At 35.5% G+C, this 27,149-nt stretch overlaps 5 protein-coding genes and 15 non-coding genes across 25 annotated transcripts; 1 reads left to right on the forward strand and 19 right to left on the reverse strand.

The window, feature by feature from the left end:
* Window positions 1-1,119: 1,119 nt before the first annotated feature.
* LOC117623691 lies at window positions 1,120-1,211 on the reverse strand. The gene has a single exon (XR_004585216.1). It is a non-coding gene; the product is annotated as a small nucleolar RNA Z223 (small nucleolar RNA).
* Window positions 1,212-1,278: 67 nt separating this feature from the next.
* On the reverse strand, window positions 1,279-1,367 carry LOC117623660. Its single transcript, XR_004585188.1, has one exon. It is a non-coding gene; the product is annotated as a small nucleolar RNA U36a (small nucleolar RNA).
* Window positions 1,368-1,591: 224 nt separating this feature from the next.
* Window positions 1,592-1,732, reverse strand: LOC117623666. Its single transcript, XR_004585193.1, has one exon. It is a non-coding gene; the product is annotated as a small nucleolar RNA snoR134 (small nucleolar RNA).
* Window positions 1,733-4,543: 2,811 nt separating this feature from the next.
* Window positions 4,544-4,653, reverse strand: LOC117623655. Its single transcript, XR_004585183.1, has one exon. It is a non-coding gene; the product is annotated as a small nucleolar RNA snoR97 (small nucleolar RNA).
* A 267-nt stretch (window positions 4,654-4,920) lies between these two features.
* On the reverse strand, window positions 4,921-5,035 carry LOC117623634. The gene has a single exon (XR_004585163.1). It is a non-coding gene; the product is annotated as a small nucleolar RNA Z278 (small nucleolar RNA).
* Window positions 5,036-5,151: 116 nt separating this feature from the next.
* LOC117623637 lies at window positions 5,152-5,266 on the reverse strand. Its single transcript, XR_004585166.1, has one exon. It is a non-coding gene; the product is annotated as a small nucleolar RNA Z278 (small nucleolar RNA).
* A 67-nt stretch (window positions 5,267-5,333) lies between these two features.
* LOC117623690 lies at window positions 5,334-5,425 on the reverse strand. Its single transcript, XR_004585215.1, has one exon. It is a non-coding gene; the product is annotated as a small nucleolar RNA Z223 (small nucleolar RNA).
* Window positions 5,426-5,493: 68 nt separating this feature from the next.
* On the reverse strand, window positions 5,494-5,582 carry LOC117623661. Its single transcript, XR_004585189.1, has one exon. It is a non-coding gene; the product is annotated as a small nucleolar RNA U36a (small nucleolar RNA).
* A 224-nt stretch (window positions 5,583-5,806) lies between these two features.
* LOC117623664 lies at window positions 5,807-5,947 on the reverse strand. Its single transcript, XR_004585191.1, has one exon. It is a non-coding gene; the product is annotated as a small nucleolar RNA snoR134 (small nucleolar RNA).
* A 2,215-nt stretch (window positions 5,948-8,162) lies between these two features.
* On the reverse strand, window positions 8,163-9,053 carry LOC117621946 (plant UBX domain-containing protein 1-like; the record flags this gene model as incomplete). Its single annotated transcript, XM_034352472.1, has 3 exons — window positions 8,163-8,605; window positions 8,823-8,927; window positions 9,002-9,053. Coding segments are annotated over 3 exons (354 nt in total), but the record flags the coding sequence as incomplete, so codon positions are not given.
* Window positions 9,054-10,622: 1,569 nt separating this feature from the next.
* On the reverse strand, window positions 10,623-10,732 carry LOC117623654. The gene has a single exon (XR_004585182.1). It is a non-coding gene; the product is annotated as a small nucleolar RNA snoR97 (small nucleolar RNA).
* A 183-nt stretch (window positions 10,733-10,915) lies between these two features.
* LOC117623635 lies at window positions 10,916-11,030 on the reverse strand. The gene has a single exon (XR_004585164.1). It is a non-coding gene; the product is annotated as a small nucleolar RNA Z278 (small nucleolar RNA).
* Window positions 11,031-11,146: 116 nt separating this feature from the next.
* LOC117623636 lies at window positions 11,147-11,261 on the reverse strand. Its single transcript, XR_004585165.1, has one exon. It is a non-coding gene; the product is annotated as a small nucleolar RNA Z278 (small nucleolar RNA).
* A 59-nt stretch (window positions 11,262-11,320) lies between these two features.
* On the reverse strand, window positions 11,321-11,412 carry LOC117623689. Its single transcript, XR_004585214.1, has one exon. It is a non-coding gene; the product is annotated as a small nucleolar RNA Z223 (small nucleolar RNA).
* Window positions 11,413-11,472: 60 nt separating this feature from the next.
* On the reverse strand, window positions 11,473-11,561 carry LOC117623662. The gene has a single exon (XR_004585190.1). It is a non-coding gene; the product is annotated as a small nucleolar RNA U36a (small nucleolar RNA).
* Window positions 11,562-11,786: 225 nt separating this feature from the next.
* Window positions 11,787-11,927, reverse strand: LOC117623665. The gene has a single exon (XR_004585192.1). It is a non-coding gene; the product is annotated as a small nucleolar RNA snoR134 (small nucleolar RNA).
* A 636-nt stretch (window positions 11,928-12,563) lies between these two features.
* LOC117621594 lies at window positions 12,564-15,088 on the reverse strand. The gene is made up of 2 exons (XM_034352163.1): window positions 14,641-15,088; window positions 12,564-13,563 (listed from the first exon to the last, which is right to left on the reverse strand). Exons 1-2 carry the CDS (start codon window positions 14,987-14,989, stop codon window positions 12,872-12,874), a joined length of 1,041 nt encoding a protein of 346 aa, XP_034208054.1. The 5' UTR covers window positions 14,990-15,088; the 3' UTR covers window positions 12,564-12,871.
* A 404-nt stretch (window positions 15,089-15,492) lies between these two features.
* LOC117622748 (putative pentatricopeptide repeat-containing protein At1g03510) lies at window positions 15,493-16,858 on the reverse strand. The gene has a single exon (XM_034353515.1). It carries the CDS (start codon window positions 16,856-16,858, stop codon window positions 15,566-15,568), a length of 1,293 nt encoding a protein of 430 aa, XP_034209406.1. The 3' UTR covers window positions 15,493-15,565.
* A 1,593-nt stretch (window positions 16,859-18,451) lies between these two features.
* Window positions 18,452-19,630, reverse strand: LOC117621947 (putative F-box/FBD/LRR-repeat protein At4g00315; the record flags this gene model as incomplete). Its single annotated transcript, XM_034352473.1, has 1 exon — window positions 18,452-19,630. A coding segment is annotated over exon 1 (1,179 nt), but the record flags the coding sequence as incomplete, so codon positions are not given.
* A 1,400-nt stretch (window positions 19,631-21,030) lies between these two features.
* On the forward strand, window positions 21,031-26,745 carry LOC117622497 (probable cyclic nucleotide-gated ion channel 20, chloroplastic). 6 transcript variants are annotated; one of them, XM_034353183.1, is made up of 13 exons: window positions 21,031-21,508; window positions 21,872-22,222; window positions 22,498-22,689; window positions 22,878-22,976; window positions 23,149-23,286; window positions 23,360-23,608; window positions 24,081-24,335; window positions 24,480-24,625; window positions 25,131-25,208; window positions 25,310-25,439; window positions 25,656-25,902; window positions 26,004-26,154; window positions 26,336-26,745. In XM_034353183.1, exons 2-13 carry the CDS (start codon window positions 21,896-21,898, stop codon window positions 26,493-26,495), a joined length of 2,172 nt encoding a protein of 723 aa, XP_034209074.1. In that variant the 5' UTR covers window positions 21,031-21,508; window positions 21,872-21,895; the 3' UTR covers window positions 26,496-26,745. The 6 variants fall into 6 exon arrangements, with proteins under 6 accessions (XP_034209074.1, XP_034209075.1, XP_034209073.1 ...); XM_034353184.1 differs by having other exon boundaries at window positions 21,880-22,222; XM_034353182.1 differs by having other exon boundaries at window positions 21,031-21,467.
* Window positions 26,746-27,149: the final 404 nt, after the last annotated feature.

Genomic DNA, 27,149 nt, shown 5'->3' on the forward strand with positions numbered 1-27,149 from the left:
AATTGAGTTATTGAAATTTTAGTACTTTCTTGAAGCATCGTATTCATTGATTTTGTAAGATACAATTGGATGTCGAAACGGTTTTCGATTTGTCTAGTTTTTGCAAGGATGATCTATGAATGTAAACTTAAAAAATAGATGATTTGGATCATTAAAAAAAATTTCATAGAAGACTCTAAAAGGTGTTCCTTAAATATATTTGAGAAATCTCTCAATAGAAAGATATATTGAGAAATCTCTCAATAAAAAGGTCCAGAAAAAGAAGAGACCTAACAGCTTCAAAGGGAATCCCTGTACATGCCCGAAGCCTATCACTACCAGCACAATTTTTTCTAATAGGATGGACACTTGAATTTGGCCTTCAACTTGGTTCATGGTTCTAACTTATAATTAGTCCATGGAGGACCTGAGACACAAGGTTCGGTAAGAAAAATTGGAACTACTAATTCACAAGATGGATTTTACGAATGGCAACTAGAAATAAAACGTTGTTAAGTAATTTCTGAGATTAATTAAAATATTAAAATATTAATTATTCACTAAAGAAATAATAATTAAAAACTAATTACCAATTAAAGTAATTAAATAAGACTAACATATTACTTAATTACAAATATTAAACTAAACAAATTAATTTGTACGAAACTTTTTAATAATTAATTACTATATATTGAGTAATTTAAGATAAAATATTTAAATACTAAATAAAAATAAAATAGGTATATTTGAAGAAATAAAAATAAAAATAAAAAATATTTAAATATATTTATGGAGTATAGCCGGGCGGCTGTACTATTTAAATATATTATATTTACAGAGTATATATTATATTTAGCGACCTCTTATCCTGTTAATTTAAAAATAATTAAAAACACACCGACGTATTGCCGCGCGGCCATACTATTTATCGAAAAGATAATTACAAAAAACCCAGGGGTCATGTGAAATGTAGCTTCACCGAGGGGTTCTCCCTGAAAACAGGGTCTCAGCTCCACTGCACTTCAAACAAGCGGATGCAATCAACCCAAGTCAGAACAGCACAATATTCAAATCAAAATTGTAACAAGAAGATTTCAAAACATAAAACGGTAGATCAAGCAACGGACACAAAAACATTTGATTTGGAAGCAATAATGAAACAGCTCTATCGATCACGAATTTTCTGAAGCAGAACTGGCATAAAGCTGTAAATTTAGTCATCATTGCCAAAACAGATATGAAAAATATGCAAACTTTTCAACAACTCAAAACATAAATTAACAAAAAAAGCACAAATCATGGCTCATATCAAGAAATTCAACCATTGATTATCACATTCTGCTTCATAGATTGCTCTCAGAAGCGCGGATAATTTGTAATCATCGCCAAAATTCAATCAAAAATACTGAATTTGGAGATCTAAAGAGGACAAATCTAGCGGACGTTGTTAGAGGCAAAACCATCAAAACAGATAAACCCCCACGTTGACACCGCAATCGCTTTGCGCCTCCATGACTAGCTCTGTTTTCGGAGAATCTTCAAAAACAGGCTCAAGGTGTGTCGAGGCGTACCATACAGTACTGAAATTCATAAAAAGGGATAAGCTTGGGGGAGATATAGCCGTCGATTTGACACACAAAAACCGTGGGGAGCAAAGCTAAACTGCAACACTTAACGGCGACGTTTTAGCACGAGCATTGGGGCTTCCATCTTCAGAGAGAACTCTCAGAGAAGCCCGGGGTGCAACGTGCGTGATTTAAACAAATAAAATAATGGAATTTTGATTATCTGAAATAGAATTGAACAACAAGCAACAGAGGAGATGGGAAAGGCTTCGATGGAGACTGAAGAGTATGAACGAGAAGCAGCGGCTCGTATTGTTTATATACTATTTATTAAAAATAAAATATTTAAAAAAAGGACCCCTGTATAGCCGTACGGCTATACGCTTTAAATATATTATATTTCCAAAGTTCGGCTATACTATTTATTACCAAGAAAAGCTTCGCAGCTATACTATTAATTTTTTTAAAAATTAAAAAAAAAAACCCGGAATATAACCATGCAGCTATACTAATTATTAAAAAATTAAATAAAATAGAGACCCGCCTAAAAACTCCTAGGCATTCGATTTTTTTATTTTAAAAAAATTAATTAAAGAGGTTACTTATCTTTTTAGGTGCCCTTGTCATATTTCCTTAAATATATTAGAATATTTTAATAATATAGTCACTCAACAATACTCTTTGAATATCTTATGTTTTAATTATTATTTAATAAATAAATAAATAACCAAAGTCCATAAAATAATTGAAAATATTTAATTATTATTTATGAAGTAATTTATGAAATCAATAAAATATTTAAATATGTACTAAAGAAATAATAATTAAAGTAATTAAAAAGGTACAAGATATTAATTACATTAAATTAAAGAAGTTGGCCAAAGAACAAAAGTAAAGAAATTAACTGTATATTTATTGAAATATTAGTATTAAATATTTTAATTAACTTCATAAATCATATTACTTAATAAATAGTACCTAATTTTTAAAATTGTTTTCTTTAATAAAATATTTAAAAATTAATTATTCACTAAGTAAACAAGAATTAAAACATAACTGATAATTAAAATAACTAAAAAAGAGAAATTCAGATGATGGTATTTAAAAGGTATAGCTGTGCGGCTATACTTTTAAATATTCCATTTATAGCGTACAGTAGCGTGGCTGTACTGTGAAAATATTCTATTTAAAGTGTTTTTGAAGAAAAATCATGAAAAAAAATTATCGTAAAAAAAAGAAGATCCAAGTATATATTTAAATGTATAGCTATGCGGCTATATGATTTATTAAAAAAAACAAATTTCAAAAAGGAAACCCGTATAGCCGCCCGGCTATTCGCTTTAAATATATTATATTTACATATTATAGTCAGGCGACTATACTATTTATTTATTTTTTAAAAGGACGTGCCTCGTTTTTTTTTTCGATGAGCTATACTTCAAATTTTGTAAGAAGGGACCCCGTTATAGCCGCACGGCTATACTCTTTATTACAAAAACAAAAGGAGAATTGGCCGCAAGCTGCTATGGCGGCTTTTAGTTATAATATTATAGTCTGAGTAAAAAGTAATTAATTAATATATTGTCATCTACTTTGGGAACATTTAGCAGCAAACGTCCTCAAAGAAACTTGCTAGGAAGAAAAAATATAGTAAAAAGTAATTAATTAATATATTTATTCACTACAGAAATAATAACTAAATATTAATTACTGGTCAAAGTAATTAAATAAGGCTAAAATATTACTGAATTACAAATATTAAACTAAACAAACTAATTTGTACGAAATTTTTTAATAATCAATTACTATATATTGAATAATTTAAGAATTAATTAAAATATTTAAATACTATTTAAAATATTTATTACTAATTAAAATATTTAAATACTAATTAATCACTAAATAAATAATATTTGAAATATAATTAGTAATAAATAAGGGCTAAGATATTTCTTAACTAAAAAAACTAATTTTGTTTTTAAAAAATAAAAATAAAATAGGCATATTCGAATAAATACAAATACAAATAAAAAATCAATATTCAAATATTTAATTAGTACAGCTGACAGGCTATACTCCTTAAATTTATTCGAATATTTAAATGACAGATGCTATTAAATATTCCAATATATTCGGAGAGTATAGCCACGCGGCTATACTCTTTGAAATTGCAGCAAATTAACAAATCAAACTATCTTCTATTTAAAATGGTAACTACAGTATTTCCCCTTGCGACTACCTATATCACGTGGAGAAACTATATGCAATAAAAGTAACAATATTGAAAGCAAAATTGCTTATGAATGTGTCACTGAGTGCGATTTGAGTACGAAATAATGCTACTCTTACCACATTTGTATACCACATCTTTATACCATCTTATGTGACAGCTGATGTGGACAGCCACATCAATTAAAATTATTTAATATTTTCTTTTCTTTTATGATTATTCCAGTATTAGTTTTTCTAATTGCCTTAATTAAAAATACACTTCATTGATTTAATTGATGTTGCATATAATATGGACATACCACATCATGTGGTACAGAAATGTAGGATAAAAATGTGGTAAGTATATCATTTATATTTTCTTTTTATGTCTTTCCCGCTCGAAAAACACTAGGCTTACCACATTTTTCATACCACATTGTGTACCACCTCTCTAACAGAGATGGAGCCAATAGAGGTGGACCCTATTGTATTGGTGGGCTCCATTATAGAGGTGGCACATAATATGGTATAAAAATGCGGTAGAATTACCCATATTTTTCGGACTCCCTAGAAAAAACTAGGGAGAGTTATGTTTTTGTTTAGTGGTTAAAAAGAGTAAGTACCAGCAGCAAAACTTTTATTTAGGGCATGGAAAATTTGATTTAAAACAGTTACTTATATTACCCTGCCAAATTCTTCACATTCATATTCAGGAGAAATTCAAATCAGATTCAGTTTCACATTATTTTCACCTAAATCCAAAATACAAAGAGCTTGAAAGCGCGATTAGATGTAGTGTTGTTGTTTAACTTCAGTCTCCACCAGTAACAAGCGCCGAAGCTGATAGACAACACCAAAATTTATGAGTTTTTCAGACCCTAAACCTAATCGAATTAAGGACAAGGGTATAGTTAATACTCAAAATCAAACATTTAACAGTGTTTTATTTAAGACACACAAACGAAGAACATGTTGCCTGCCTCAGCTGCATCGTTTCTGTCAAGAGAACATAGATTCCACGAGTAGGTTCCCCTGCAAAACCAGGGTCTCGCTTTCTCTACGCCTCAAACACGTTGGATTGTAACATCCTTATTAGCACCTAAACTTATCATACAAAAACCAAACACACAAACACTGGATTTTGATGTAATAATTAAGGTTAAAAACCTCAGTTAAATCCATTGATGTCATATGAAATGCAGCTTCACCGAGGGGTTCTCCCTGAAAACAGGGTCTCAGTTCCACTACACCTCAAACAAGCGGATGCAATCATCCTGGGTCAGAACAACAAAATATTCAAATCAAAACTGTAACAAGAAGATTTTCAAAACATAAAATGGCAGATCAAGCAACGGACACAAAAACATTTGATTTGGATGCAATAATTTAGACCAAAACCTCAGTTAACTCCATTAATGTCATATGAAATGTGGCTTCGCCGAGGGGTTCTCCCTGAAAACAGGGTCTCAGCTCCATCACACCTCAAACAAGCGGATTGAATCATCATAGGCCACAGGAACTCAAAATTCAAAACATCAAATCATTAAAAAAAACACAAAAGAAATCAAATTTATAAATTGAAGGCTCAGAGTATGAAACAGCTCTCTCGATCACGAATTTTCTGAAGCAGAACTGGCATAAAGCTGTAAATTTAGTCATCACTGCCAAAACAGATATGAAAAATATGCAAACTTTTCAACAACCCAAAACATAAATTAACAAGAAAAAGCACAAATCATGGCTCATATCAAGAAATTCAACCATTGATTATCACATTCTGCTTCATAGATTGCTCTCAGAAGCGCGGATAATTTGTAATCATCGCCAAAATTCAATCAAAAATACTGAATTTGGAGATCTAAAGGGAACAAATCTAGCGGACGTTTTTAGAGGCAAAACCATCAAAACAGATAAACCCCCACGTTGACACCGCAATCGCTTTGCGCCTCCATGACTAGCTCTGTTTTCGGAGAATCTTCAAAAACAGGCTTAAGGTGTGTCGAGGCGTAACATACAGTACTGAAATTCATAAAAAGGGCTAAGCTTGGGAGAGATATGGCCGTCGATTTGACACAGAAAAGCCGTGGGGAGCAAAGCTAAACTGCAACACTTAACGGCGACGTTTTAGCACGAGCATTGGGGCTTTCATCTTCAGTGAGAACTCTCAGAGAAGCCCGGGGTGCATCGTGCGTGATTCAGCAATATTTAAACAAATAAAATAATGGAATTTTGATTATCTGAAACAGAATTGAACAGAGGAGATGGTAAAGGCTTCGATGGAGACTGAAGAGTATGAAGGAGAAGCAGCGGTTCGTGTTGTTTATATACTATTTATTAAAAATAAAAATATTTTTTTTTTAAAAAAAAAAAAAGGGACGCCAGTATAGCCGTACGGCTATACACGTTAAACAAATTATATTTACGCAGTATAGCCGCGCGTCTATACTATCTATTACCCAAAAGAGCCGCGCAGCTATACTAACCAAAGTTAAATAAATAAAAAAGAGACCCACCTAATAACGCCTAGGCATCTGATTTTTTTATTTTAAAAAAAAAAATTAGGTTGCTTATCTTTTTAGGTGCTTATACTATGAAAATATTTTATTCAAAGGATATAGCCGCGCGGCCATACTGTTAAAAGTTTTTATTTATAGCGAATAACTGTACGTTTAAAAATTCTATTTATAGAGTATAGCCGCACGGCTATACGCTTTAAATATAACAATAAATATAAATAAATAAAAACCCTCTCCCGACGATTTCGTCGGCACAGTTTTATGCCGGCCAATATTTGCCGGATTATACTTCTCCCGATAAAAGTTACCTCTACTGACGTAAAGTCGTCGGGAGAGGTCTAATCCGGCAAATTGTCGCCGGAATAGACCTATGCCGATGAAACTTTGTTGGCAGAGGTTTTTTTTTTTAAGTGGTTACCATGACAGTACAGACATTGCCATCGACATTGACTCTATGACACCAAACTTTCTCCAGTAACTACTGCATACGCTCAGCAGGATGGACCAGAACACCTTCTGGAGTACCCCAGAAAGCGAATGCCTCCTCCACTTGCTGTAAAAAGAAGAAGATTAGAAACTTTGGCCAAATATAGACTAAATCAAATACATAATGTAGATTATTGATGAGGGAAACTTTTAACAGAAGCTTCCTGAGTTCATAATATCATTGAGGAACTGCATTTTGTCTACAACCATAACACACACAGTGATGACTAAACGAAAAAAGGAGTGAATACTACACATATATCACTTGACAAAATTCATGCTTTGAGACAGGATTTGTTATGTATTCAGACCACATTCAGGTACATCAACTGGTATAATTCACAAACTTTAAGACACAACAAGATACTTAAAAGATTTAAACACAATTCAATCAAAATAGTCCAAAAGCATAAATGCATTGCAAGCAACATTAAAGATATATATATATATATATATATATGTATGTATGTTACCAGTTCCAGGAGCATCTTCAAAAGTGCATGTGTGTGAGCAAGCGCAGATTTAATCCGATCATGCCTTTGAAGATCATCGACACATTCCCTTTGTTCATAAGTTTCCACCAAAACAGCAGGATGCACAAATGGGCAGCTTTCCCTTGCAAGATCAACTTGAGACATGATAAAAACTGCAAACTGCTGTACACTCTCATCCAATCTCCACCACTTTAAAGCAGGAATGAAGTTTGAAATTTTTGCTACCAGATGATTATAACAAAATCTCTCCTAATCGATTCGCAAACAACAGGATGCCTAACCTTTACGGCAACTACTATGGGCTTCGCCTGTTGACCAGCTCCATTCACTTGAGCAATACTTCCAGATGCTACTGGTTTCTCTTCAAAATTATCAAAAATCTCCGGGCGCTTGCGGCCAAATGCTTGTTCGATAGTTTTCTTCGGTTAGGCAAAGCTATGTTCAGGAGCTACTGGTTTCTCTTTAAAATTATAAAAAATCTCCGGGGAAAGGCGATTGAATCATCAGGAAAAAAAATTATAAAATAAAGAAATCCGACTAGGCGGGACTGGGCCTTTTTTTATTTTTTTTATTTTAAATTTAATATATTTTTATTTTCCTGACTTAGGTTAAATTTTAATGCTTTTTTAACACCCAGTAGTAGATAAAAAAAATATTTCTTTAAATTATATTCCTAGTTGAAAACATTTATTTTCTATTTGGTGGCAATTTCCGACATGAACTCCCATACACGATTCGAAACCGCTCGATTAAATTTTGTAGAGTGTAGAGTGTCCAAATTCCCTCTTCCCCGTATGTTTTTCTTTGCCATTTATATCCTCTCCCCTTTGATACCACAGAAAAAGGAAGTTGGGAAAACAGGCAATACAAATGCCTAGCCAACACTAAACAAAATATTCAAAAATGTAAGATGAAAAGGCAAAATAATTAGCAGCACAGTCACTGACATTTCATATATGGTTAACATTCATACATTGTTTTAGAAAATATGAACCACCTTAGCAAAGCACAAGTGTCGCCATATGCAAAAGTTATCTCTTTAAACTCCTAACAAATATCCGACGGCAAGTTGCAGCCATCAAATAACGGTCAGAATCAGCACAATCTCAAAGATAGGGAGTTGCGCTCTTCAATTTACAGAACTCATGTGATTCATGTCACAATTTCAGCCACTTTGGTTTAACGGGTTTTTTCTCTGCAGGCTTCTTCTCTTGAACAACAGGAGGTGATGCCTCTGGTATCATTTCTGGTGCAGACTCAACAGGCTTTGCATGCTTAGAGAGGAGTTCCAAACCTTTAAAAGACATGATCTCTTCCTGAAGGAAGGGACCTGACTTGGTATCTGAAGCATCATCTGCTGGACATGACATTACAATAATCAAACATTTCACATTAGCCATTGCTATTTACAATCAAAAGATACATATGATTACATCAGTGAAATAATTTTCAGGTAAAAGTTCTGATTCCTCTGCCGTCACCCCAAACGGGCAACCTCATAATCATAGAGAAAAGTGTCTTCATTGTGAATATTTCATTTTAAGTTATGAGACCAAAAAGCATGTGCTAACCTTTTGGTATATCATATGAAAAATACGCAATTACACTAGGAACAAAGCCAGCAGAGTAAAAATCCTGTGACGTGTCTTTTATCTGCTTCTTAGGAGGAGCAGCATCTGCATAAGTAAATGTTAGAATCTATTGCATAATCATGTATGGAAAATTCAATATTTTGATTCACTCTGCATACATATGTAGAATGGTAATTCTGGTCGAGCAACTACTTTCGTGAGGAGTGTGAGAATGTGAAGGTAAAGAATCCTACATTGGAAAGTTGAGAAACTTAGCAAGGGTTTATAAGGAGTTGGGCTACTCCTCCCATTGCCAATTGGTTTTGGGAGATCATCAACCAATCTCTGAACTGTTTCTGATGGATGAAAAGTGGCCTCTAACAAATAGAACCCTGATCACAGTCTGCATACATGACACATGAACTTAACAAATAGATAAAAAGCGATTATACGACTAATTAAGATTTGGAATAGGTTATGCATCCAATGATGATGGGCCAGAATTGATTGGTGATTTGCACCAATGATTAGTATATACTAACACAGCTATTACAACGTGTACTTGTCATTTTCTAGTTAGCTACAATTATATTTTAATTATGATTTCTTTATTGAATAATTAGTATTAAATATTTTAATTAACTTCATAAATCATATTACTTAATAAATAGTAACTAACTTGTTATAAAAAAAATTCTTTAATAAAATATTCAAACACTAATTATTCACTAAGTAAACAATAATTAAAACATAATTGATAATTAAAGTAATTACAAAAGAGAATTTCAGATCATGCTAATTTAAAGGGTATAGCAGCGACTATACTTTTAAATATTCCATTTATAGCGTATAGCCGCCCAGCTATACTTTGAAAATATTCTATTTAAAGGGTTTTTGAAGAAAAATCATGAAAAAAAATTATAGTTGTAAAAAAAAAAAAAAAAAAAAAGATCCAAGTACATACGCTGCTATATGATTTATTTTTAAAAAAAATTTTCAAAAAGGACGCCAGTATAGCCGAACGGCTATCCTCTTTAAATATATTGTATTTACACAGTATAGCCTCTTGCCATAGCCGCTTTTTTTTGGGCGATCTAAAAGGGAACCCGGTAGTATAGCCACACGGCTAGTATAGCCGCGCGGCTATACTCTTTAGTAAAACAAAAGTGTCCGCAAGCGGCTATGGCAGCTTTTAGTTATAATATTAAAAGTGATGCACATCTACTTTGGGAACAGTTAACAGCAAACGTCGTCAAAGAAACTTGCTAGGTAGAAAAAATATGGTAAGAAGTAATTAATTAATATATTTAAATATTATTATTCACTAAAGAAATAATATATAAAAATAATTACTGATTAAAATAATTAAATAAGACTAAAATATTACTGAATTACAAATATTAAACTAAACAAACTAATTTGTACGAAAATTTTAAATAATCAATTACTATATATTGAATAATTTAAGAAATTAATTAAAATATTTAAATACTACTAAATAAATAATATTTGAAATATAATTAGTAATTAAATAAGGGCTACCATTCAATATTCGAAGGAGGGTATAGCCGCGCGGCTATACCCCTTGATTTCTCAGACTCTGTAGAACCAAATGTTTTTGTTTAGTGGTAAAAAATAGTAAATACCAGCAGCAACCCGTTTCATGGAAAATTTGATTTAAAATAGTTATTACGTTACCCTACCAAATTCTTCGCATTCATATTCAGGAGAAATTCAAATCGGATTAAGTTTCAAATGATTTTCACCTAAATCCAAAATACAAAGAGCTTGAAAGCGATTAGATGTAGTGTTGTTGTTTAACTTCATTCTCCACCAGTAACAAGAGATGAAGCTGATAGACAACACCAAAATTTATGAGTTTTTCAGACCCTAAACCTAATCGAATTAAGGACAAGGGTATAGTTAAAACTCAAAATCAAACATAAAAGAAAGAAAAACAAACATTAACAGTGTTTGATTTAAAACACACAAACAAAGAACATGTTGCTAGGGTCTAATCTTAGCACCTAATCTTATCATACAAAAACCAAACACACAAACGCTGGATTTTGATGCAATAATTAAGATTAAAAACCTCAGTTAAATCCATTGATGTCATATGAAATGTAGCTTCACCGAGGGGTTCTCCCTGAAAACAGGGTCTCAGTTCCACTACACCTCAAACAAGCGGATGCAATCATCCTAGGTCAGAACAACAAAATATTCAAATCAAAACTGTAACAAGAAGATTTTCAAAACATAAAATGGCAGATCAGGCAACGGACACAAAAACATTTTATTTGGATGCAATAAGTTAGACCGAAACCTCAGCTAAATCCATTAATGTCATATGAAATGTGGCTTCGCCGAGGGGTTCTCCCTGAAAACAGGGTCTCAGCTCCACCACACCTCAAACAAGCGGATTGAATCATCATAGGCCACATGAACACAAACTTCAAATCATTAAAAAAAACACAAAAGAAATCAAATTTATAAACTGAAGGCTCAGAGTATGAAACAGCTCTCTCGATCACGAATTTTCTGAAGCAGAACTGGCATAAAGCTGTAAATTTAGTCATCACTGCCAAAACAGATATGAAAAATATGCAAACTTTTCAACAACCCAAAACATAAATTAACAAGAAAATCATGGCTCATATCAAGAAATTCAACCATTGATTATCACATTCTGCTTCATAGATTGCTCTCAGAAGCGCGGATAATTTGTAATCATCGCCAAAATTCAATTAAAAATACTGAATTTGGAGATCTAAAGGGAACAAAATCTAGCGGACGTTTTTAGAGGCAAAACCATCAAAACAGATAAACCCCCACGTTGACACCGCAATCGCTTTGCGCCTCCATGACTAGCTCTGTTTTCGGAGAATCTTCAAAAACAGGCTTAAGGTGTGTCGAGGCGTAACATACAGTACTGAAATTCATAAAAAGGGCTAAGCTTGGGAGAGATATGGCCGTCGATTTGACACAGAAAAGCCGTGGGGAGCAAAGCTAAACTGCAACACTTAACGGCGACGTTTTAGCACGAGCATTGGGGCTTTCATCTTCAGTGAGAACTCTCAGAGAAGCCCGGGGTGCATCGTGCGTGATTCAGCAAGATTTAAACAAATAAAATAAAGGAATTTTGATTATCTGAAACAGAATTGAAGAACAAGCAATAGAAGAAATGGGAGGAGGCTAGGAAAGGCTTCGATGGAGACTGAAGAGTACGAAGAAGAAGCAGCGGTTCTTGTTGTTTATATAGGCAATCTAAAAGCCCTGCACAAACCCTAGGTCATTTTCTTCTTACTCATACTACGGTTGTAACGACGCCGTTTCTTCACTATCTAGCCGTTCAGCATGCTCAATGTCCTTTTTGCCCACGACTGGTTTTGTAATTTGAAATGTCCTTTTTTGTCGAGCAATAATAGGATTTGGTACAACTCAAGACCGATTCCTCCTCCCCCAGTATCGTTTGTATCACAAGTAATTTTCCCTTCCTCCAATTTCGTCTGTATCACAAGTAATTCCTCCAATTTCGTCTGTATCACAAGTAATTTTGTAGTTTGACCATACTGCAGTGAGAATTACTCTATCACTCACCTTCTAATATTCGGATTTCAGATTTTCCCTTGTGAAATTATAAACTTTTAAACAATAGTAGAGAATTAAGGTTAAAGTAATTTAAGGGTGAATCGAATAATATGATTTCACAATGAATCAGTAACATTTCTTCATGTTAAAGAAGTGAAGGAAACTATTGATATGTGACATGGAACGTCCCAGTTTAAATTCTAGGGAGACTAGCCACTTTGAAATTTCTGAAGTTGTACAATTATTGAACTCTAGTCAGGCTGATGTGAAACATGGAAGACAAAAATGGGAAGAACAAAACAAGATCACTACTACAATCTAAATTACAGAGAGATCACTGAATTCAGTTGACAAAAACAAAGGGTATAATTCTGTCACCGCAAACTTGAGACATCTCATACAAGACCCAACGTAACTTCCCTTGCAGTCCAATAGGCATATAATGGTATCCTTAACACTCATACTATCATCCACGTCAAATGCCGGTACCCAGCCCACTTAGCAGCAAGATGAATTCCGATGGCTAAGGCTACGCCGAGCAAGGGCATTGGAAGCTTCCTATTAGTCACTACAATTTCTTCCTTTCTTTCCGAATGCTTCTTTGAGTGGTGCAAAATGGCTAAGGCGAGATATGATGAGATCACCAAAACTCTAATATATGGTTCTCCTACAGCAGCCAGCACAGCTGCTGCGGGCAATGCAGATGTAACATCATCCCTCTTTTTAACATATCGTGAGTAACCGTACAACCCCATTAGAATCGTCCAGAAGAAAGGCTCTGAGATGTAACCTGTCACAGCTGCATAGCCTACCACACCAGATGCTGTGAGAAGAAAAGGTTGACAGTTTATAGAGTTTGGAACAACAGCTTCTGCGATAGCAAGGACAGTTGATGCCAGCATGATAACCGTTGTCAATTCTGGAATTGGAGCATATGCCACTATGCCAGAGTAGAAAGAGCGAAGGGTATAGATTGTTGTTTCTATGAATCTGATTATGAAAGTAATGGGATCACCAAGGAAATGGAAGATTAGGGCCAAGATAAGTTTCAAGAGGTATCCCACAAAACGGACAACAGCCAGTGCAGCCTTTCTCCAGTTAGCTAATTCCAGCAAGACAGCTCTCCATGCATAAATAAGGAAGACCAATGCTGCATAATTACAAATAATTTGTGCAGTCAGATTTCCCAGAAAAGTATTTTGAAAAAGGTCAAGAACAACAGTTGCATTGGTCATAAAAATTCGTATGTGCAAGCCTCAAACAGATATTGAACAACATAATTAGTATGGTCATAAAAAGTTATATTAGAATATGTTTTATAATACCACTAACGAGTTCAAGTAACAGGAACTAAATAATCTAAAACCAATACATTAAAGTTTCTGTTTTATCTGCTTATAAGCTCACACCGAAAAAGTCAGCTCTCAGATCTGTTTAACTCCACAAAGCAGCACTTTCTGCCCTCTGCTAAATAATTTCTAAGTTTCATATGTATCCAGATTCGGCAAATCCTTCTACATTCATACAATCACAAGGAAAAAGCATTTGTGGCAGAATACCCTCAAGCATGGAGAAATAAGACACACTTAATCAGAGCACTTGTCCAAATCATCTCCCCCAACTCATATAAAGCAGCACTCTTCAACATTTTCGGGTGAAAATCAGTCAATAAACTTAAATGTGTTATGGCATATGAACATTTAGTCACTAATGCATAAGCCAGAGCAGGCAGAAAATAAAACTATGCGAATGGTCAAAAGGTTGAAGAACCCTCTTTTAAAACACATATACCGTCTATACATTCTCTTTCTCTTTATAAGTACTTCTGAAAAGTTAAGAATTACAAACCGCTAGCTCAGTTTTTAGATGTTTGTGACGAACTCTTATAATTTGCTGTCTCGCATTTTAAGAGCTTATGGGGCAAGCATTTCTAAATTTGAGGAAGTTGTTGTGAGAAATGTCAAAATATACTTCCTAACAAGAAACTAACCAACAAGATGTATTTCTATATGAAAGCAAGTTCCTTAATCATAGTGATATTGCTGCCCACAATCATTCAATGGGATATTATCACAAGTATCCGGTAGAGTGTCGCTCTTAAATTCTTTTGGAGTCCCAATTTATTACAATCCCAAATGTTCAAACTTTTTTTTTTCTCTTTTCCATTCATCAACATTTTCTCAGCAAACAAACAGAGAAAAAAGGAAAAGAGAGTAGAACATTTTACCTACAAACCAAGGCCACCTCACAGGAGGATCAGGAGCTTCTTTGGTCAAGTACCTGAACCGCTCAGGCATAGTACTCTCTCCTCCAGTCTCTTCCTCAGCTTCATCAACGCCATCACTTTTTGCACTCACACGAACCCTTAACCTTCTTTCAAACAAAAACCCAATTGCTTTCCCGGAAAACCCAGGAAAATTATGAGCTTGTATTGGGTTCAAAAATTGAACTTTGGTTGAAGAGCGAAATTGAATGTTTTGTTTATGTGGTCGAATGCTGAGAGGAGAAAATGAAGTAATTTTGAGTCTGAGAATAGAGGGGCTTGGAGCGGAGAGGGCTGGAATGGAAGTCGCCATGGCTTGGGGTTAGAGAGGTTTTGCAGCCATTATCAGTATCAGCGATTTGAGTAGCAGAAATTGGATATTGGGGTTTTGAAGGTTTGGACTTTTGTTATTCCAAGGTAAAGGTTTGGACTTTTGTTATTCCAAGGTAAAGGTTTGAACTTTTTGTACTATGAGCCCAAACTTGACAGCAATTTCATACTGTTAGGTCCAGCCCACAAAGACCTTGTGCAAACGCTTGAATTATAAACTTATTTTTCTTTTCTTTTGAATTAGAACATTGGATTGTGATTTGCAACTAGAAAATACTTTATAACCCAATTGTTTTCTCAATCCATGATATTGTAATTGAGTTTAGCATCCCGTCTTAACTTTTGGCCTTTTCCAATTGGACAAATTCTGAATAAAAAGATTTTTGGACAGTAAAAACTTTCATCAAGGGATGAGTATAATTGCAAGTTAGGTATGTCATGAAATGGAGGACTATCTGCATTGGTAAAAACACCTCAAAACTGAATTATTTCTTGCTGTAATTCTTTCTGTGTGACATGGAACAAGTGAAGCTTGCTTTTAATAGACTAATGTACAATATTAGTCTTGATACACTACCCAACTGGTGCCAGAAGGTGCCTTCACCCCCTTCTCCTTCATTTCCCTTCTCATTCTCTGAGCCTCCTCATGCCTTCCTAAGCTAGAATACATCCTTGCCAACAATAAATAATTGGCAGGATTACCAGGCTCGATTTTGGACAGAGCTTTCCCTGCAATCTCAGCAAGCTCCATGTTTCCATAAGTTCTACATGCCGAAAGAAGAGCACCCCAAGCTTTAGCAGTCACCTTCACTGGCATTTGCCTTATGACCTCATATGCCTCATTCAACCTCCCTGCTCTGCTCAAAACATCTACTATACAAGAATAGTGATCGCTGTTCGCTTGCACACCATAATCCTTACGCATCCGACTAAAATAATGTAGTGCTTCATCGGCTAATCCTTCAGCATGGCTACACGCTTTCAGTACCGCAAGGAAAGTGATCTCATCAGGCTCTACTTTTGCCAATTCCATCTTCCGGAAAACGTCCAATGCAGCTCTTGCCTCCCCGTGAAGTGCGTATGCAGATATCAAACTACTCCATGCAACTACATCCTTTTTCTTCATGCAGTGGAACAGATTGTGCGCATTAGCAAGACAACCACAGCGCCCGTAGGCCTCCACCAGGAGGCTACTCAATTGAGAATGAAAGTCAATTTCATTCCTTACATCATAGCCATGAATTTCCCTAATAAACCTTAAAGCTGCTACACCAACGCAAGCACGTAACAGACCAAGCAGTGTTATTAAATCCGGTTTCCATCCCCAAGCTCTCATTTTTCTATAGAACTCGACGGCCTTGAACGACCCATCATCGGATCCCGCCAACCCGGCTATAATGGAATTGAATGTTGACACGTCTGGTTCAACATCCATAGCCTCAAACAAACCCAACGCATCAGACACATTCCCATTACGCGTATACACCGATATCATAGCATTCCACACAACAACGTTCCTCTGAGGAATTTCGTCGAACAAGTTACGTGCTGCTGAGAGTGACACGCATTTGCCGTACATGTCAACGAGAGCGGAAGCCACAAATGGGTTTGGAAGGATTGACGACTTGGCAACATGGGCATGGATGGAGATGCCGAGTTGCGGGCGGTGGATGGCAGAGCAAGACTTGAGGACAAGAGAGAAGACATGGGCGTCGAGAGGGAGGGCCAGTGAGGCCTGCATGTGGTGGAAAAGAGCAAGGGCTTTGTCATGACGGCCTTGGTTGACGTCAGAGGTCAAGAGCTTGGTGAGAGAAAGCAAGCGCTGGAAGTTTGATGGCTGGTAGGAGCCCATGTTAGTTTGGGCTTTGGGGACCAATAGCATCTATATAAGCAATTTTTTTCTTTTTTTGGTGAGAAATATCTATAATATAAACTTTTTCTTTGACATTGGAGGGTTATATTGGAGTGAATCGAACCATAGACCTAACCTAATCATAACTCATTATCCTATTCTTCTTCACTTAAGATAACTTTTTCTTTTGTTTACATTGGATGGTCATATTGGACAGAATCCAACCATAGACCTAACCTAATCCTAACCCATTATCCTACTCTCCCTTCACTTCTTGAGATAACTTTTTTGTTTTGTTTACATTGGATGGTCATAATGGAGAGAATCAAACTATAGACCTAACCAAACCTAACCTAATCCTAACTCATTATCCTATTTCCTTCACGACCACCACTGTCTCTGGTTCGGGTGTTAGTGTCTTATGGGCTACCATGCCCCCTTATTTGATAACTTTTTTGTAGGAGGTCTGTCTTTGCTGGATAGTATGTATTTAGTTGGTAGGCTTTCTTAATTGGCTGTTTATCTCCTCTCTTTTGTATCTTTCGTGCCTTGTTTTGGCTTGAAATGAAATTCAATATTGAACAAAACAAAAACAAAAAACAAAAAAAGAAACAGGGCGGGCATGGGCACGTGAGGATTGAACTCTGTTGCAAGTTTTGTGTTGGTCACATGCTTAAGGCAACTCTGTCCCATGCTTAAGTCTAATCAGGCCTAGTGTTGTACACATGAAAAATAGACTAGTTTTGATCACAAGATTGATCATCCTCTGGTCTTTGAATTCTAAAGAGAAATAGCATTTTGGACTTTTAAAGCAATATTTGCAGAAATATATGCTCCATAGTCTTAGCCATAGTAGAACATGCAGGGTTAATTTTTCTTGACAGAAGTAAGGTTAATTCTCTGGCTCGCTGAAGATTAGTCAGAGTTTTAGCATGGAGCAATAAGTAGTAATTGGCATTAAAAACAGGCAGTTAAAAATTAAGGTTAAAGATAAAACTTTTTAACAATATTAATATGATTTAACTGTCTTGTCTTCTTCCATCAACATGTTAATGTACCCTCTTGGTGCCATCCATTGCAAGGAATCCCTCAAGCTCAAGACATCATCTTTCACCTTCTTGGAAGAGACATCATCTTTCACCTTCTTTGAAGAGACATCATCTTTCACCTTCTGTGAAGAGACATCATCTTTCACCTTCTTTAAAGGATCTACTGCTACAGAAAGATGCCTGAGACTAGGTAGTGGTGGAGAACATGTATTTCTCCTTTCTTCTGGAAAGATAAGAGCCTGAAACATATTCAACAACAACAACAACAACAAAAAGGTTAGAAATCGATCGACACATATGTAGAGCAAAAAGTGATTAAAATCGAACCGGTATGCATAAATACCTCAGCTTCATTAAGGGTTAGGCTTAAACTTCCAGAGGAATCAAAATGTCTGAGAAAGTTTATTAACGCAGGAAAATCTATGTCTTCGAAGATATTTTCTTCTTTGCCATATCTGTCTTCCAATTTGAAGTCGACTTCGGCCTTCAACAAATTTGGAGCATTCAGAGAAAAGTTGGAGAACAGAACATTTAACTGATGACTCGGCAAATAACCAGTACTAAACTCAAAAGCAGCTAGATTTGGAGTATTGATATTGACTTTCACAGTAAAACCGTTGCGTCCACGAAACGCAAGGCGTTTCAGAGTCTGATTATTGATGTGGATGGTATCTGACCAAAAGTTGCTGCATCTATACAACACCAAACTCTCAAGCAGGGGAAATCTTGAACTGAGGTCGTCTTGAAACCATCGGCCTCCAAAGCATGTATCGAAAAACTCCAGATGTCTAAACGATCGACACGACGCGATATTGAGGCTGCTGTGCATGTACATTTCAGTATAAGAATCACCCCAGAATCTAAAAGATTCAAGATTCACAGCTCCAACTTCAATTCTCACTTTTCGGCACTTAGCAATTTGCAAGGATTTGAGGCTTGAACTCAAAACTTTGCATAACCTTAACCCACACGAAGTTAACGACAAGTCCTCAAGGGAAGGGCAGCCAGAAATTAAGTGGACAAATCCCACGTTACCCAAATCCATGTTCTTGAGGACCATATTTTTCAAACTAGGAAGGCTTATAGGCATAGGGTTGTCTTTTAATTTCACATTATTTAATCTCAGAGTGGTTAAAGATTGTGCGTTGAGGATCGTTTGCGGCAAGAAGTAGTGTTTGCTTCTGTCCCCATGCTTTCTTATAAGGATGATCTCCAACTCTTTAACGTTTCTCTCAACAGCAAAACTCAGCCACTTATCTATCATACTGGCACCTCCAGAGTACCTCATGCTAAGCCTGAATGTGTCCAAGTCATGTTCTTCTTGGTCCTTCTCGCGGCGCTTCAAACAGCTGAGCAAGTACTTCCGGAACATTGCCCTGTCAGTGCCATACTGAGAATTGTAGAGCTGCAGATCCTCATCGAAATTCAAGACCGGGAGCGAAGACCACAGGCGTTGCCATTGGCGGGAGAGAGTGCTGGCCCGGACAGCAAGCTTGGTGGGGAGGAGGAGGAGGATTTGGTTGACAACAAGGTCAGGTAATTCTGGTGTGTACGTGTCCACATCCATGGGGAGCTCTTGGTTTTTCTGAACATCATCTTGTTCATGGCTTTTCATCTTTTTATTTATGTTTAAGCCGCTGCAACCTGCAAATTTTCTTTTCTTAGCCATCACAGAGTTTTTTTGAACATCAACTTGTTCGTGGCTTTTCATCTTTTTACTCATGTCTGCGCCCCTGCAACCTTCGATTTTTCTTTTGTTAGCCATCATGGAGTCCCTCTGTGATGCAAAACTATAGCACGTAGGGATCAGTCAATGGCTTTAGAGAACAAGTCTTTATCTATATCTGTGGTTTTAACAGAGAAGATCTAGACAAGGAGGTCAACAATAATCAGAAAGACAGTTGACAAATCCTCAAGGAAAAAGAAAACTTTAGATATTGCGAATCCTATGCTAGATAGGAACAAGTCTTCCCTCAAGAAACAAATTTCCTATAGTGTTCCATGATCACAATATAACAGCGCAGGTATAGAACGGACCTAATTTGAATTGTCACTCCGTTTTATTTATATATATATATATATATAAATTAAAGGTTAATTATTTACAACAAAAAATAAATCTACAACTTCATCTAATATTATTATCACAATCTTAACATGTTTTTTTAATGGTTTTCTTGAAATTTTTTTTTTTTTTGGGGCCAAAGTTAGAAAGGGAATGGGGTTTTTCTTACATACGGTTATACCCTGTTGGCTTTCTTGAACATATTCAAATACAATTGTATATGTATATTATTCTTTTCATATGGAGGAGAAATAAAACAACCAAAATCTTTATCTTTTTATCTTTTTTTTGGCGAACATTATCTTTCCATTGTTCAACTCAACCAGGAAACGCAGTTCCATAAAAGCTTTTTGCTTCCTGCGCGTAGGCTTCACCCAAATCTGCATAGGTAATAATTATAATTATATCTAGTTATTTGCCCAATTGAAATCGCTTTATTTGAAAGTTGCAACCGAAAAGGAATTAAATCAAAGATTACTTTTTGAAAGTTGTGTAATTCTATTGATTTACTTTTTAAATCATAAGCGATAGTATTTTACTGAAGTGAGGAAGCAATAAGTACAAAAGTAAGATTATTTCCTAAAGAATTAGATGAGCCTCTCTACACATAAGAATTCAGTCGTCGAACTACTATATAGCTTACCCTTTCAATCACAAATGAGAGAATGAACCTTGTTCGTATAAGAACACCCCCCTCTCCCGATCCCCTAGGATCATAAGTGTAAAAACTAATTGTGTAATTCTAATTAACTATAAAATTTTCTAGGCATATCTTTATGTGAGAACAATTACCGCGGTTTTTTTTATAGCTATAATGGAATATATAGTTTGATTGGTGATAAGATAACAAAGCTCGTCTAATTCTTATATTTTTAAAAGACAAAAAAAGAGTACAACTTATATTAACTTTTTCTCTCAATATTATTTTCAAATTTTTATGAGAAAAATACTTAAATATGATATGATAATGACACTCCAATTTTGACACATATTAGGAAAGAACTATGATAAGAATTTCTTAATGTGCCAAGACGTCAAAAACCCATGGATATCAGCGTTCTCACTAATTTCTCCACCACAGCCAGAGATAACCTCCAGAGAAGCAAAATAAATGTTTAGAATTTCTTCCATTTTCATACTTATGGGACATAGCAATGTGAACGAAACGAAATTAAAACATGATATATTTGTGGAATCGAAAACCCTTTTGGATCCTTCTCCAAATAGGTGTAATCTCATTAATTTCGGAAAGATTCCATCTCAGTTTGTTTCCTTTTCTTTCTTTTCATGAAAGGATGGTTTGGTTGGGTGTGAATATATGTACCATGACCCGTTTTCCTTTCTTTTGCCTTCGCATCACATGTCAAGAGAACTCAGCTTTGAGGGCTCTGGACTCCATAGTCAAGAGTGGGGCAGTATCAAAAAACCTCAGTTGAGCAGAGCATTGTTCAGGCTCATCAAACCCTAAAGCCTGGTTCTGTTTTCATCAACAAAGGTGACCTCCACCCCAAGTCAAGAGAATTCAGCTTTTATTGGGTTTGTTTATTAGCAAATTATTAGTTGTTTCAATTAATTATTTTGAATACCCTTTTTCTGTGTGGTAATTTATTTTCATCTTATGCTACTGTAATTTATTTTTTGTGGAAACAGAGAAATTACAACAGAAATTTCTTATTATTTTAATGTGTTGAGTTGATTTTCATTCGTCTGAATTCTTGGCTGTTTGGTTTTCAAAATTAGATTATAGAAAAAATGACTATCCACACACACAGAAAGGAAAATTACAATTGAGGTAATGCATAAACTAAGATTATGATGTTGTTCCATAGGGAGATTTAGGGATTTTGCATTCAAGGACATTGTCTCAGATTGTGCACTTGTTTAATTTATTTTGTTTAGCTTTGTAGGTTTTCTTCCTCACAAATGGCTGCTTTCGAGAATGATGAAGCACCAATGCTAGCTACAAAATCCTCAGATGAACATGCAGATTCTAAATTCCAGAAATTTGAATCCATTTCCCTGAATGTGTTAAATTCCATTCCTCTGAATTCCGAGGAAACTGAAACCAACCTTGTAGACCATACAAGTTGCTTGCAAAGTAACATAAAAAGTCCGTTCATGCATGCGTGTGTTCCATTCCAGCAGTTTAGAATGTGCAATGATCCTTACTGCACAATTTGCTCAACATGTCAGAGTTTGAAATCTGCTAAGCAGGATAATCCCAAAGCTTCAAGGCTTTTTGATCCTAAGGTTTTGTTTCCCTTTCATTCTTACACCAGAGTTAATTTGTTTTAACTGCTTTTTTGTATGTGCTTATATTAGCTGCGTACCACTTGAAAATTGTGAGGTTTAATTCTTTAATTGTTTATGTCTACTTGTATGAAAATGATAATGATGCATACGGTATTTTTAATTTTGTACGATAATGTTCTTATGATATGTATACCTGACTATGTAGAATGTTGTTAAATACTTTTGTAAAAAACTTATGCATTTTCAGTCTAGTGATTTGTGGTTTTCTGCAGATCCAGATTGCTTTCTATGGCGATGCTAAAGGCTGGTTTATAAGATCTATCTATTTTATAAATCAATATATTCCAGGAGTCATGAATCCTCATACTAAAGCCATACGACAGTGGAACAAATTCTTTGTCATAGCTTGTTTGGTGGCAATTTTTCTAGACCCTTTGTTTTTCTTCGTGTTATATGCAGAACAGGTTTGTTTTCCTTCCTTCTACAGAACAGGTTTAGCTCATTTCTTTTTCTTTTTCTGTAAAACCACTGATTAAAGTTTATAAAGATCGTTCTTCATTGGCTTTTCGTTTAGAATAATATCAAATGTTTTTGTCAACTTTTTAATTCGGTTCTCTTTTAATTGTCTGGTATTTACAATCTTAAAATGCAGGATAATAAGTGTCTACGTATCAAATGGTACTTGACCTTCATAATGGTGTTTTTCAGAACAATAACTGACTTTATTCACTTTTTGAACATGCTTCTTCAGGTAACCGTTTTACCTCGCTTTCAGACATGTCCTTGTTGTGAATATGCTGGTTACTAAATTGGTAGCTTTAGTACAAGATTGATAGAGGCTTATTGTTTGGAAATTTTCTCCGAGATTATTTACAATCTGATTTCAGTGTCTTGACTGATATGTCCAAAGTGACTTCTCACAGTTTAGGTTGGCTTATGTGGCTCCTGAGTCTAGAGTGGTTGGTGCAGGAGAGATAGTGGACCAACCAAAGAGAATTGCTCTCAATTATCTCCACGGAAAATTTCTGGTTGACTTATTTATTGTTTTGCCACTTCCTCAAGTAAGGCTCAATGCCCTCAATCATCTTACTACACTATTGTTGCTATGAGTTAATGAATTTAAATTGTTTTCAGATCATAATTTTTGTAGTTTTGCCTCAATACATCCAATCATCTGGAGCAAATGATGCGAAGAATCTTCTACGTATGGCAGTTCTTTTTCAGTACATTCCAAGGTTGTATAGGTTTCTACCTCTGCTTGCTGGTCAATCTCCATATGGCTTCGTATTTGAGTCAGCATGGACGAATTTTATAATAAATCTTCTCACTTTCATGTTGGCTGGCCACATTGTCGGCTCCTGCTGGTACCTCTTTGGCTTACAGGTGTGTGGAGATTTTATTTTCTAAAATAAAGTGTTGAAAGTATATGAGGCAGCAGAAGTAGAGAAAATTTATATCATAACATCTGCAATATAAAGCTACTAAATAAACACGTACATAAGGTACTTGAACCTTACAGTATTATTGTATTTCAGTCAAAGATATTTTCTTGGATTGAATGTTTACAGGGAGCTCTTCCTTTTATACTAGCTGCCACAGTTTTCAATTAATAACTCCCTCGAAAGATAGCAATGTATCGACATGAATCTCTCATTAAAACTTAGATATCCATCCATGTACTACTAATTTCTAGAGAAATCTATTCATGGACCCATTAATTCTAACTTGTCTCCATAATAATTTTGTTTGTGCATCTTGCCAATTAAGTGTCGAAATACAGCGTGTTGAACTTGCATGCATGAAGTGTTCCATTATTTGTTTAATATCTCCTTTTAACTCATCTTTCTTGTCCCAGAGGGTTAATCAATGTCTTCGAAATGCCTGCCATGCCTCTGAAATCCCCCATGACTTGTGCATGAGATTCATAGATTGTGGGTTTGGTAGAATTTTTACGTCCGAGCCAGCATGGGATAACTGGAAAAATAATGGGAGGGCTAATGCTTGTTTTGATGAAGACGGTTTCTCCTACGGAATCTACACTAAAGCTGTCAAGCTCACTACAGCAGATACCGTGACTAGCTATGTATACTCATTGTTTTGGGGATTCCAGGTACCTCACATGTTATATTATAATGTGTGTATTGGAGATATGATCGACTATTTGTATACTCAATATATTTCTGTTTGTACATCACATCCTACCAAATGCTAATTTTATTGGTTTATTGGTTTCTTGCTTCTTGATTCTATGAAGCAAATCAGCACTCTGGCAGGAAATCAAGTTCCAAGCTACTTTGTTTGGGAAGTCCTTTTTACCATGGCAATTATCGGACTGGGCCTCTTGCTCTTTGCTCTTCTAATTGGAAATATGCAGAATTTTCTTCAATCTCTTGGACGGAGGTACTACTTTCTACTATCGTTTCTGCTTCTTAAATGTTCTACATGCCAAAGCTGCTTGAAGGGATATAGGGTATATTGATCACACTGCATTTTAACTGTTTGATCCTATTTGTCTTAATAACCACGTTTTTCCATTATGAACCTCTTTCACAAAAAGAGGTATCTGAAAGTAAGAATCTAAGCTTACGTATTAATTTTGCGCATTTTAACAATAGTAGTACTACTGTCAACAAAGAAAATCGTCCTGTATATTGGAGTAGGCTAGCTTTGTATAGAATAATTGGGCAGTATGTTATGCATGGTTGTTTTGTAACTATATGTGATCACTAACTGAAAATTTGTCAGTATCTATCTTTTGGGAATATACTTTGCAGCCTTGAAATTTTAGTTCAAACTCTCCTTTAATTTTCTGATGTATATATATGTGTGTGTGTGTGTGTGTGCCCTTCTAATTTCTTTCTTTCCTCTTTTTTCTTCCCAATTTTGGGCCTTTTTTCTCTTTCAGGAGATTTGAGATGTTGTTGCGACGCCGTGATGTTGAACGGTGGATGAGCTATCGCCACTTACCAGAAGAACTGAGAAGGTATGTCAGTACTGACTCTAAGCACATGTTTATGAACATGTTCATCAATAACTTTTATCTCTAATGTTTTCTGGCATTTGTTGGCAATTTAACTCATGTAGACAAGTAAGGCAAGCAGAACGTTATAATTGGTCTGCAACTAGAGGTGTAAATGAAGAAATGCTTTTGGAGAATTTGCCTGAAGACCTTCAAAGAGATATAAGGCGCCATCTCTTCAAATTTGTGAAAAAAGTAAGATCTCCATTGTATGCCTACTACTTAGTTCTGTGTTCTATGCTTTGAAATGCTGCAGTGCATCTTTTAGGCTGAGTGTTGAACCTACAGAGAGTCGTTTCATAACTAAAAGTCAGTATGTTAAAGAAGCACTATGAGTGATACCTCCTGATGTTAAGTTTAGAGAGCATCCATGCAGCATGCATGTTCCCGTAACTTAAAAGAATATTGCAGGTTCGGATTTTTGCCCTGCTAGAAGATCCTGTCTTAGATGCAATTTGTGAGAAACTAAAACAAAAGACATACATCAAAGGAAGCAAAATCTTTTATCCTGGAGGCCTGGTTGAGAAGATGGTGTTTATTGTGCGAGGAAGAGTGGAGAGCATTGGGGAGGATGGGATTGTTGTTTCCTTATGTGAAGGGGATGTCTGCGGCGAAGAACTTCTCACATGGTGTCTAGAGCATCCTTCAGTAAACAATGGTATTATTTTGATAACTGCTCACTTGTTTGAATTACTCCAATTCATTACATAAACTAAATACTTATTCAACATGTTGTTTTGTGGATGGAAAAAAAAAAAGTCAGGATCCCTGGTCGGAAATTGTTGAGCAACAGGATGGTAAGGTGCTTGAGTAACGTAGAAGCATTTTCACTCCGAGCTGCAGACCTGGAAGAATTCACCAGTCGTTTTGCAAGATTCTTACGGAATGCACGCGTGCAAGGAGCCATAAGGTTACTTACTATCTCAACCAACATAGCTTCTTCTTTTTTTGCTCTTGTTTATCTCCTACGGCACGTGTTTTCGATTTTGCAACATGGAAGCATACTAATCTGATTTTAATCGTAATGAAGCAATTTGGTCATTGTGGTAAGAAAGTGAAACTTGATTGATTGTGATTTTTGTTTTTGATAGGTATGAATCACCGTATTGGAGAGGTCTTGCAGCAAAGAGAATTCAAGTAGCGTGGAGATACAGGAAGAAGCGTCTAAGTCGTGCAAGCATCCCTCGCTCCTCTCGCCTGCATGACCAATCACTTGATGAAACGCGCCGTTTCTCATGTAAAGCATTTTGATTTCCTCAAGGAAAAGAAAATCAACGGATAAATAAATAGGTTGATTTTGATTTTCTTAGGGAGGGACGTAGACTAATAAAAGTAGGATCGTAGTAGCTGATTGTGTCCAGTATTTAATTATTAATCTATTTACTGTCGTTAGTCTTAGTTCGAACAGTTCTGAATATACTTTCGTACACATCCTAGAAGATTTGAGAATGTTGTCAAAGTTTCTTTGACTCAAATTTTGAATTTTCCAAAGTGTCCATTATTTGCCGTATTTACGAATGGGACAACATTTTCTTTGTACTTTGCGCACTTACCCCTTTATTTAACGTTGAGACATCCTATTTGCAACCATGATGAGACAGCTCCTCATTCGCAAGTTTCAACGAAAATGTTTATGTAAATTTTGACATTAAATAAAATTAAGTTGCAATCACTAAATTAGCGGTCCAAATCATGGATTATGCTCAAACTTGTTTATCTTCATTGTACACGAGTAAAATGCTTAATTATTGGAAACATTAGTTGCTGAGTGCTTGCATTCGATCATATTTAAGATAATACAATATCGGCTCGTTTATGGAGAAGCACATGGGAGATGCTTCTTTCTATAATTACTTAAAATTATTTTCCCCATAAGTGATTCTAGCCTAATCCAGAATCACTCTC

This window comes from Prunus dulcis, chromosome 3 (genome assembly GCF_902201215.1).
Source record: "Prunus dulcis chromosome 3, ALMONDv2, whole genome shotgun sequence".
In the NCBI taxonomy this organism is placed as follows: domain Eukaryota; kingdom Viridiplantae; phylum Streptophyta; class Magnoliopsida; order Rosales; family Rosaceae; genus Prunus; species Prunus dulcis.